At 32.1% G+C, this 12605-nt stretch overlaps 1 protein-coding gene across 1 annotated transcript; it reads right to left on the bottom strand.

Moving 5' to 3' along the window:
- Positions 1-985: 985 nt before the first annotated feature.
- LOC145012840 (RNI-like superfamily protein) lies at positions 986-4831 on the bottom strand. The gene is made up of 16 exons (XM_078971641.1): positions 4520-4831; positions 4132-4234; positions 3858-3926; positions 3625-3777; positions 3451-3524; positions 3272-3371; positions 3134-3176; positions 2998-3060; positions 2690-2919; positions 2471-2591; positions 2291-2394; positions 2099-2212; positions 1846-2016; positions 1620-1760; positions 1386-1531; positions 986-1294 (listed from the first exon to the last, which is right to left on the bottom strand). Exons 1-16 carry the CDS (start codon positions 4581-4583, stop codon positions 1143-1145), a joined length of 1848 nt encoding a protein of 615 aa, XP_078827767.1. The 5' UTR covers positions 4584-4831; the 3' UTR covers positions 986-1142.
- Between the last annotated feature and the right edge of the window lie 7774 nt (positions 4832-12605).

Genomic DNA, 12605 nt, shown 5'->3' with positions numbered 1-12605 from the left:
ATTAAATATATGTTACTTTTTTCTAAGATCGAAAAACTTAAATTATAATTTAAGTAGTTAAACTTTTGGTAACGTTTTCCTAACTTTATCATTTTATTATTTTCTTCTAACCGAGATTGAAAAACTTAAATTATAATTTAAGTAGTTAAACTTTTAGTAACTTTTTCCGAACTTTATCATTTTCTTCTAACCGAAATTGAAAAACTTAAATTATAACATTAGCATCTTGATTTTTCTTTTTCCACTTTTATGGAGAAACCAGGCGAATATCTTTTTGTAAAATTATCAACCAACAATTAGGAAAGATAAATATATAGGATACAATTTCAAAATCATTTGTTGGTTTTCCCTTTTCCGTGAAAGAATAATAGCATTTGTGAAATAAATCACAACAAATGTTCCAAAGAGATGATAGACAAAACAAAAAGATAAGGTTTAACTTGATGACAAAGCCAAACCACCAACCCATCTTTATTTATTAAAAATATATATATATATATATATATATATATATATATATATATATATATATATATATATATATATATATATATATATATATATATATATATATATATATATATATATATTTTATCATGTCCTTGTCATCAAATCCTATAACAAATCAATCCGACCTACAAAAACCCATACATTCCTATGCAAAATAACCACCGAACAAATCAATCACATCTTCACAAAACAATCACTTCCTTCTCTTTTTCTTAAAAACAAAAATATTTAATTGATTTTACATGACAACCGTAACAAATGTTTCTTCAAGCAAGTGACAAATAAGAGAAGTTCCTCTTTTGGATGTACAACACTCCTTTATTTGTATAATAATAATTACATAAAAACGAGGTCATCTTTACAGCCTGGCCAGTTAGTTAGTTCAACTCAAAAAAAAAAAAAAAAAAAAAAAAAACTTTTATCAAAAGCTTGAATCCAGGGCCCACCCACATGAAATGAAAACAACAGCAAAAACTACCCTAAAAAGCAAATTAAAACTATGTTAACAAGTTATTATTACATAAAGGCTTTATACATCATACTATCACTATATATTAAATAAATTCGTTACTTAGTAGTTACATATTATATTACATTATATTATATATTATATAGTTTGGTTTTCCACAGAGCTATGGATCGTTGTCATAAAGCACATTTGAAAAGGGTGGTGAAATTAAAATATCCGGTTTTCCATTTACTTGAAATTCAGCTAGTAGAGAAGCAATATCCGGTTTGTTGCATAATGGATTCTGCCTCAAGTCTAAACGCTCAAGTTTTTTCCCTAAACATCATAAATAAACAGATATCACACATTATTTCCAATAATAGCAACATAATTTTTTAAAAGAAAAAAAAAAAAAAGAGTAGTTCACCTTTTGAGGCTTTCAAGCATGAGCATATAGCTGGAAATGACTCAATTGGTATCCAGTTATCACTTGCATTGATTGAAACAAGATTTGGAGCCTCTGAAATCAACTTTGACAAAAGGTTCGCTGTTCCCACTCCACCCGAATTATTGCTATGCAAAAATTATAAACAATTTTTTTTATACATTAACAATATGTATATAATGTAGTTATATATAAAATAAAATAAAAAGTAAAAACCTTATATTGATGCGAACAAGACTTATCTCTTGTGTAATTTCTTGTTGTGCATCTGAAAAACCAGAACCTAATCTGATTCCTTTAATATCAATCTCTTGGATACCCGAAAGCAAGAATTTCCCCAAAAATGGGCCGAAGTTGCTGTGAGGAAAAAGTTTGTTCAACAACAGAAATATTTAAAAATAAAAATATAAAAAAAAAAAAAAAGAGAGAAAGAGAAGCAAACCTGGTAAGATAATTATATCCAAGTGATAGAGATTTTAGAGGGGTTTTTAATGATTCAAGAAATTTTAAAAGTTGACTTGCTCCCATACACGAAAGCTCACAGTGTTCCAAGTACAGCTCAGCAAGGGGAGTAGGACACTTGGATTTTTCAACCAAACATGGAATCAAGACTCTAAAAATATAAAAAAGATGAAAATTTTTATGATACTAAAAGTTACTTATATTTATATAGGGAATGAAAAAGAGCTACTGACTTGATCCCTTCATCTCGTAATTGATTTTCGCTTAAATTTAAGACCTCTAGGTTTGGCATATAAGTCATCACATTTTTAAGGCAATCTACATCGGATTTTTGTAAATTGCAGCTTCTGCAAATCATGCAAAAAAAAAATATATATATATTAAACTAAATAATAAATACTCCAGAAAGGTTAAAAGAAAAAAACCTGAGATTGAGTACACGTAATGAGGAGAGGGATTTGTTGATTTTTATATGTGGTTTGATACAGTTAGGTGATCCCCATTTGAAATGTGAAAGCCAACCTGCAATCTGAAATGTTGATAATATAAATTTAAATTTATTCGTATATTATAAAAGTAAAAAATTTTACACTAAAATTACTCACACAGTTTTCTGAGAGATCCAATACTTGTAAACCGGATTCCGTATCAAGAAGGGTATCAAACAACATTTTTGCAGTTTTCCACCATATGTGACTATCAGAGAGGCTCAATTTAGTCAAACCACTGTTTGAAAAATCATTTTTTATTTATGATATCAGTATAACTAAATGACTACTAAAACGGAGTTAAATCATGGATAACACACACACACACACACACACCTTGCTGCTGATAATAATGATTCCAAACCAAGAGGTAATGGAAAATTTGAGCTGTCAAGAAAGCTTGATCTTTTAATTGAGAAATTTTTAATCACATTTGTTTCGAATCCCTTCAGGTATAATGAATCACAAATTGCAGTGATAAGAGCTGCAGGAAGCTTGCAGTTGAGAAATTCAAGTGTTGACAGAGTGTCTTTGTTTTGATCCAGAAGTTTACAGAGTCCAGCAACCTGAAAAACAAAAACTTAATCTTTTTATTAATGGAGGAAACTAAAGTAGCTGCAAAACCATCAAGAAATACTTATTACCTGCTCCTTTGACTTGATCCAGTGTGTTTCCAAATATTCCAACCGACTTTTCCTTAATAAATACTGTTACACAAAAGCAAAATCAATAAACAATACAAGAACAAAAAAAATGTGACTTTTAGTTTGTGTAACTTACACCAATTTCTGCAACACAATGGACATTACGGAGTCTCAGACATCTGCATTTGAATAAGTAAAGGTCAAAGCTTGATAAACTTCTCCACATTGAATTTGCAGAAAGAAGAGAGGATGAGAGGAGAAGGTTTTCTTTTACCTGGCATATAGACCAAATCTTTCACAATGATATTCTAATTTTAGATAGCTTTTTGGCATGCTCAGGTGCCTCTCGTATGTAATAGACTTTAACAATGCATCTGCAGAAACAAAAATTGTGTGTGATGTGATGTGATGTAATGTTCTTTACAGAAGAATACAAAAGCCAGTAGAAATTACCTGAAATTTCAACTTCACCAAGAAAGCCATCAAACAAAGTGATGGAAACCAACTCAGCTACTGCATCAAGGCAACTGTTAAGATGTCAAACTCAGATAATATATGATTGAATATCAAGAAATAAATATCCACTATGTGAAGATGGTGTATTCAAATTTCAAACAGGTTGCATACTTTTGCAGATGTCTTTCCCAGTAAATCTGCTGCCAGTTGGTGGTTGACTCATTCTGTTCAACATCTTCTGGTAAGGAATCTACTGTGAACTTCTGAACATCTGTCCATCTTGATTCATATAGGGCTTTCCATGCTATATCAAAGTTATCAAATCTGCAAAGAAATGTTTACAGCTTATATGCTGTTTTGCTGTTCAAATTATATGTTTTTAACCAAAGGACTTGTTAGAAAACCTTTTCCGTTTTCTTGAAGGTTTTAAGCAGTCATCAACAAAACCCTGATCAGTAGAGCTAACCAATGGTCTGCAAAGATAGTAAAAAGCCTATGTGCATTAGGTTGATATCATGACATGAATTATCAGTGTTTATAAAGATGAAAATAGTAAGTGTTTGTCAGTAATGCTCATGGAAATTGTGTATAAGAACATATTTATGTCCACACACACACAGCATATCAACAAAAAGAAAAGAAACGACTTAGAGAGAGATCAAAGATAGAGGAACAAACATGGCTTCCTGTAGATTCTGCAGTGCTAGAGGAGGTAAGTTCGGTAAGAGCTGATCAAATAATTCCGCAGGAAGTTTGTAAACAAAAGGTAAATTGCCATTTTCTGCACAAAAAAAAAAAAAAAAAAAAAGCAAAATTGATCAATTAGATGTTTCACACCTACAATCAAGCAATTCAATTTTGAACCAAAATCAAAACTTAACTTCTAATTATTCCCAAATACTACCACTGTTCTATCTTAATTTGCAGATGGAAACTCCCATGCTAGCAGAAACGTAAAACAAATCATGCAACCTTAAGTAACCCTAACTAAGTGGCGTCCAATCGAATCCTCAAAGAAAATGTTAACGACTACCATAACCACAAACAACTTCGTCTAAGAACTCACCTTCAAGGATTGCATCTTTAATTGCGCCTATGCATAAAGTGATCAACGAAGGAACTTCAGACATTCTTCAATGATTTCCTCTACGAAGCTGCATAAGATATCAAGAAAGTAACAACTGACCACCACTACATAATTTCCGGCTCGATCAAAGCAGACTAGTAATCGAATGCGCCAAGATTTCAATCAACAATAACAGAAGAGCATCAGATTCTGAAAAAACTAGTCGCAGATTTCCAGCTGAATTCAATTTATCTGTAATGGTGTAGTAGAACAGTTGATCAAAAAGGAAATAAAATTTGGGTACTATGCGATTATGCGGTAATCGGTATGCCTGATTCCGACCCGTTTTATGATCCGATTGATATTTATTGCGAGCAGATAAAAAACTTATAGTTTATTATAGGCCAAGGATGTATGAAAAGCCCATCATTTTTCCACAAATGGATTCAAAAACCAACCCTTCCAACCCGATGAGCTGGTCTATTCAGGATGTATGAAATCGACATGTATACATGTCTATTTTAATCATTAATTTCTTTTTATATTCATAAATTCTCTATGTAGATTCTCTATTGTAATACTATGAAAATTAAAAAAAAGACCAAAGTATTCTTATAATTTATTAAGCTGATGGAGAATTATAGTGAATTTTGAAATCATGATTATGTTTTAACCAAAACCATCTTTCTTCAACCCATGGTACTACTACTACAACCCCTCAGATCACTTAAGTGCACACATTTGACTGATGTGAGCTTTATACGGGACTCGGCTTAGGCGTTACATAACAAAACTTGGACGAACAAAAACCAGCTTGGATATGATCCTAAACAACTGGGCCGTTCAAACTAGAGATGTATATCTAGTCAAAAAAATTGGTTCAATATATATATATATATATATATTATTAATTTAAAATTTCATTCATTACCTCCTACAAGCTAATGTAAATCTTTTCAGTACTTAATATTACTTTTCTATTTATTTATTAATAACAAATAAAAAAGTAATGATATATTAAAAATTAGAAAAAGGACCAAAAATAAAAGGTTACAAACTATTTATTTAACATAATTAACAATATATATATATATATATATATATATATATTAAATTAATTATCAACAAAAATAATTCAAAATATAATTAAATTATAAATTACTTAAGAATTATGCTATCTTGAAATTTATTATGGTGGAAGTTAGAAAATGATTAAATGAGTAGTTTTTATATTAATAAACGATACAAATATCTAAAATAATATTAAATAAAACTTTATATATTATATTTTTCTTTATTCACATACAACTCACAAATATAGGCTATTAAGACAGTTTATTCACATGCAGCCTGCAACTGAATTATGTTGGAAAATGATGTGTCTACGGATGAAATTAAAGATGCAGTTTGGTTATATGGTGGAGACAAAGCTCTAGAACCAGATGACTTCACATTCAAATTTATTAAAATTTTTTAACTGATAATGATAAACGATAGTGTAGGCTAATGTCCATCATTTTTTATTTTTTTTTAATTATTATTATTACCAGAATTATGCCTTATGGGTGTAACGGGCCCTTCATAACGTTAATTTCGAAGGTCCAAAACCTTTTTTTGTGAAGGACTTTAGACCGATCTCTCTTGTAGGGGTTCAATATTAGATTATCGTAATATTTTAGTTATACGTTTGGTTAAAGACCTTGGCGGATTAGGGTGCGGACTCAGGGACAGAGCTAGGATTTGAGGATAAAGGAAGCTTATATTGTGCCCGACAAAGATGTTGGACGATAACAATGTTTTTTTGTATAATTGGCAGTTACATATTATATTGGTTAAGCGAAACCACATTTGTGAATGAAAATAAAAGAACTATTTACTATGTCGGTTAATCAGTAGTTAAAAGACCCATCAATGATGAATTATAATATTAAAATGAGGATAAATCGTAATTAGAATAAATGGGTTGTGGGTCCTAATTTTAGTGATAGTCATGACCCTATATATAACAATTGAAATTTAAATTTCAATAAAGATTGGGAAGGCTGGGAAGTGGGAAGGGGTTAACATGAATAAATAAATAAATGAAACAAATGTAGGCTTCAAATTTGTGGTATCCTGATTATTTATGTATACTATAGTTTATAGTTTTAAGTTTTAAAGGAGATTGAAGGGGGCAGAGCAGAGCATCCAACAACCCCCTACTGTCTCTGCCCATGGTGCGGAGGAACAAATTATCTTTATTGCATCTAACAACCCCCTATTATCTCCGCCCATGGTGCGGAGGAACAAATTGTATTTATTGCATCCAACAACCCCCTACTGTCTCCGCCCATGGTGCGGAGGAACAAATTGTCTTTATTGCATCCAACAACTCCCTACTGTCTCCGCCCATGGTGCGGAGGAACAAATTGTCTTTATTAAATGAAGGAAAATTCTTGAGGGCCCACTTATGCCGGGAGAAATAGTTTATTGGTATAAAAATAAGAAGTGAAAGTTAATGATCTTTAAGATTTACTTCGGAAAAGCGTGTGAATCATTGAGTTAGGACTATCTTGACCATGTTATCGAGGCTCTTGGGTTTGGAGATAAATGGAGAGATTGGATTCGATCTTGTCTTTCTTTTGCCAGAGAATCGATTTTAACGAATGATAGCCCGATGTCAAAGCTCTCATTGTTTCAAGGCCTTAGGCAGGGAGATCCATGACCTTTATTCTTATTTATTTTAGATATGGAGGGACCATATGTTTTGATTTAATATGACATTGCTAGTAACTCTATTTGTGGAGTTAGGGTGAGAAACCAAGTGTTTAGACTTTCTTATATTCTATATACAGATGATGTGATTTTTGTTTTAGAGTGAGGTTTACAAGAAGCTGATAGCATCTCCCGGGTTTTACATGAGTTCTTTCCTGTGTTTAGCTTGAAGTTAAATATACATAAATCAGATTTATATGGTGTGTGGTTCTTGGGTATAGTCCAAGATATTGCTTCTCGTTGTGGGTGTATTGTTGGTAAATTTCATTTCACTTATGTTTGGTTTCCTATTGGTTCTAACATGAGTAGGAAAGGAAGTAAGGAACCGATGGTTGAGAAGTTTAAGACTAGATTGGCAAGAGGGGATTCTTAATATCTTGGAGTCGTTGCACGATATTTTGTTTGGGGTGGTGATAAAGATGGTCGAAAGTTAGCATGGGTGAAGTGGGATTGTAGCTAGCTTTGAAAAGGGATGTATTGGTGTAGGTAGTATCTCGATCTTTAATGATGTGTTGTTATAAAATAGTGTTGATGGTTTGTTTTTGAAGGAGATGTTTGTTAGGTTCAACTTATTAAAGTCATTCACAATAATGATTGTGTGTTTTGTTCAGTCATAGGTGGTTCTAAAACTGACTTGTGTTCTAAAATAGCAAGAGTTATTCAAAAGATGGATGAATCTAATGTCGTTCCTTTGGCTACTTTGAATTTTTTAAAAATGTTTTTGTCAAGGAAATTCCATTAGATTTCTTTAGGAAGTGTGGCTTGGACCGCAGCCACTTCATATCATATTTGACATGCTCGTTCAAATTGATTTAGAGTCAGATTGTAATATTAGTGATAGATGGACCAACGATAATCGAAGATGACATTGGAGAAGGGAGGTGTGTGGAGGGCATGAGTAGGAGCAATTATTTTTGCTTGAAATGAATTTGAAAGGTGTTATGGTAATTGACACTGCATATTGTTTTTGATGGTCATTATATCAGGTTAGTGACTTCTTAGTTATTGTCATGAAGAGAAATATTGATAATTAATGGTATCTCTTTTGTGGGGGGTGGCTCAATTACAAGGTGGTGTAAGATGGTGACAACGAGGGTTGATATATTTCTGTAGATGTGGGCTCTAAATAGATTAGACACTAGGATTAATCATAGTAAAATAAGATGGATTTACAATCAATTATGTGCCCGATTTATGGATTGGTGTGAAGTCGGATCAACATCTCTTATTTCGTTGTCAAGTGGTGGTTACAATTTGGGGTTGGTGGCACGGTGGTATGGGGTGATGTTCCCTTTGTTTTCTTCGATTAAGGAATGATTCTTTTTGATTGATGATAGTCACCTCTCTAGTGTCGATCGGAAGTGATAGTGATGGCCTCATGTTGGATGCTATGGAGATTTTAGAATTTAGTTGTGTTTGATGGTGCTCCGTTTAAGAAATTTTATTATTATTATTATTTTTTATGATATAGTGTTAAAAAATATCGAATAAACAAACTCCAACTATATAGTTTAGAATGTTTGGCTTTTGAGCCCTTTGTAATCGATGGTTTTCTTATTATATTCTAGTAAAATGTGAATATATGGATGTAGATGTTTTGAAAAAACCATATTAATTTGAATTTAATCTATAAATTACATTTCATAATAATAACTACAAATCTTCTATTTCCAAGCCTCTAATATACGTCTTTTATTATTGTATTTAATTAAAATAACAATGTGATTTATATCAATTTCATATTATTATAAATATATTATCATATAGTTGATGACAATAAAAGCTTTATTATGATTATGTTTTGAAACTTTTTTTAAGTTCAACTTTTTCTTAATCCTACTCGTTTATTCAATCATGCACTCATAACTAGTCCAGTTAAATTTTCTCAGAGACTCGGGATGAACAAGAAAAAAGGACCCTTATCATTATTATAAGTTTTATTTATAAACAAAAATATATAATGAAAAAACATTAAGCCCTGTGCAGTTGCTCACTTTACCCCTCAACGCCCCCCGTGCATGCAAGACAAACATAACTCAGTTATATCTATTTTAATAGACTTACTAGATTATAACCCGCGTTAAACGAGGGGGAACACATAAAAAGTACAAATTATTGAAAGACATATTTGTAGATAACTTTTTATGTTAAAAAGAATTTGATGCATTAATGAGTTAAAATGAATTTATTCAATTCTTCAATACATATATTAAACAAAATAATATCATAAAACAAAATAAGAGACGGGTTGACGATTAAAAAATTAACGCTACCTTTGATATCTTTTCCATCAGCCACTTATTATCACGGTGTAACGCCCGTAGATCCGGGCTAGTCAATTAGAGACGTTAAGCGTCAAAAATGACTTTTTGATGGAAGATTATTTTGAAGGAATAATCTTAACTAGGTTATAGTATATGTTACAAGGATTCCATACATATAAAGAATGCCAATTTTTGATGGAAGATTATTTTGAAGGAATAATCTTAACTAGGTTATAGTATATGTTACAAGGATTCCATACATATAAAGAATGCCAAAATCCGAGTTATAACGAAGAAGTTATGACATGTTGAAGTTTCGCGACAGAACCGGCACGATGCTGACTGACGTAAAAAGTGAATTTACGTTAGAGTGATATTTAGCCTTAGCGATCTAAACGAAAGTCGTAGAGTTCGTTAAACCATGAGCGTGCATAAAAAGAACGCCCAAATCTGACTTCGTATGAGGAAGTTATGATTTTTCTAAGTTTCGACTTAGCGGTATGCAGCCCGAATACTCGATTTGAGATCGAGCGGTTTTTAGCCGAAACAATCTAAATGAGAACCGAAGATCTCATTAATTGTAGTAAAACGATAAAAAGATAGGTGAAAACGGACGTCGGATGAAGAAGTTATGAATTTATAACGGAATTTTCCTGTCCCGACTTACTAAAAATAAATTATAAAAATAAAGTCAAAATTAGCCAACGGAGTCTAAACGAAAGTTGTAGAGCGTAGTCTCACCTACGCGGGGATATAAACCATGTCGAAAACGAAGTTCGTATGAGGAAGATATGAATTTTTGAAGTTTATTAAATATTTTCGATATTTAATTTATATATATATATATATATATATATATATATATATATATATATATATATATATATATATATATATTCCGATATTATCCGAAGTGGGGGAGTCAGCGATCTTATCGCCATTACGCCCAGCGTAATTCGTGTTTCAGCCCCCTATAAAAGGGTGTCGAGGGCAACCGACTTCTTTGCTCATTTCTTCCAATTTTCTCGCGTTTTTGCATCGTTTTTCGTGCAAGAAATATCCCGAAGCCCCGATATCATTCCCGAGCCCCGAAGCAAGTCCCGAGGCCCCGAAGATCCCGAGAAGTGCGATTCCCGAGCTGAAGCTCTGCCCGCGAGAAGCCCGGTTTTTGTGAAGATCTTCCAGATCTACCGAAGAATACTACTTCTACAAGTCGTAGTGCTGTCCGATCATCTTCTAATCAAGTGAGTGTGTGGTTACTTTCTTCTAACACATAATTATGAAGTATTTTATACGAAATACGTGCTATGTGTATAATTTTGTTGTTATGTGTGTGAATGTATATTCACTTTCTTCTATCTGATAGATCTGATTTATTCTCTATGAAATACGTGTTATGTGGGTGTGCCTCATCTGTTATGTGGAATAGGTATTGAATGAGAATGTTGTACAGGTTTTAAACTATGTATAAAAATGTATATTTTTATCTACTAATATGTTGGGTAGAACATGGGTAGATAGTTGATGTGTGATAAACAGATGAGAAGCCCCGATGTTGTTGTTGTTGTTGATCTAGTTATTCAGCAGAGTATGGATTAGGTAAATAGATAAAACTTGTTATTAGTCTGGGAGTATGGATTAAGACTGAGTTAATTGTCCCTAGTCCGGGAGTATGGATTGGGCACAGTTATTGATCCGGGAGTATGGATCAGATCAGGATTAAGGTATAGTTAATTGTCTCTATTCCGGGAGTATGGATTGGGTACAATTATTGATCTGGGAGTATGGATCAGATCAGGATGTTAGTTTTAGATCCGTGAGTATGGATCACGGGAAAAGGTTAGTTTTAGATCCGTGAGTATGGATCAGGTGAAAATGTTAGTTTTAGATCCGTGAGTATGGATCGGGTGAAGATAATAGTTTTAGATCCGTGAGTATGGATCGGGTAATGAGGAAAATTTTAGATACGAGAGTTTAGATCGTGTCGTTGTGAGGATCGATGGGGGTGGGGTAAGAGTTGCCTTTATATGGTGAAATTGTACAGGTTTGAATGTTCTATATTTATAAATATATGATATAACATTGTGGGATGAAAACCCTATATGCTCACTAGGCTCCCAAGCCTGACCCACTTAGTTTTCTTTGTATCACAGATATTAATACGAAGACATAATTCACAGAGAGATTTAAAGGAGATATAAATCAATTGTGTAATTAAATATAAGTTCTGTTTATGTTTATATGTCTGTATCGGAATATGACATCCTGAGGTTTTATTGTTAAATGAAAATACATTCTCTTCGAGAAATGTTTTGATAAGTTATTATCATATCTTGTTTTGGGAACAAATTCCGCAACTGTTTTCTTTAAAAGAGTACTCTGATTTTAAAAACAAGCATAAACAAATCGTTCTTTTTTGGCCGAGAAATTGGGGATGTCACACACGGTGAATAACATCTTTAACAGGATGGTCAAACAATACAAAATAAGCAGACCCAATATCATATAGAACACAAATTACGAGCCTAGCCCTAAAAATTATAAAATTATACTTTAATCGAAAATAAAATAAAATTGGAAACACTTGAATATAGATTAATGACACAAGAACTTTACAAATGTAAAATTATATAGAAACTCCACCACAACCATCACAAGTAAATGGTTCGACATTAATATCATCATCATTCGTACTTACTTTATTTGAACAATCACGACAATAAAAAGAATACCAACATTCGTCTAAATCAAAACCGATGACAGTAGCAATGATGGATAAACTAATTTCCTATTTCATAATTTTTTTAAAATTTATGCGTCATTAATATATAAAGCTAATGGAAAAATATTAATATTGTTAAGTATACCTTATTGTAATTTAGAATATCATCAATGTTCTTGATTGGAAAACGGAGGTAGTAATCCTCTTTCTTGGCAACAACAGTATAGGTGTTAAGTTGTGTAGTACTAATGGAAGACTCAACATTCAAACCCATATCAGCAATACTACATATAAGAAGAAAAAAAATGAAGAACTTAAACAATATAAATAATTAATGATTAAGAAT

The sequence above is a fragment of the Lactuca saligna genome, chromosome 8, assembly GCF_052625555.1.
Source record: "Lactuca saligna cultivar CGN05327 chromosome 8, ASM5262555v1, whole genome shotgun sequence".
NCBI lineage: Eukaryota > Viridiplantae > Streptophyta > Magnoliopsida > Asterales > Asteraceae > Lactuca > Lactuca saligna.
The sequence above is the reverse complement of the archived record's forward strand: the minus strand, read 5'-3'. Positions and strand labels throughout refer to the sequence as shown.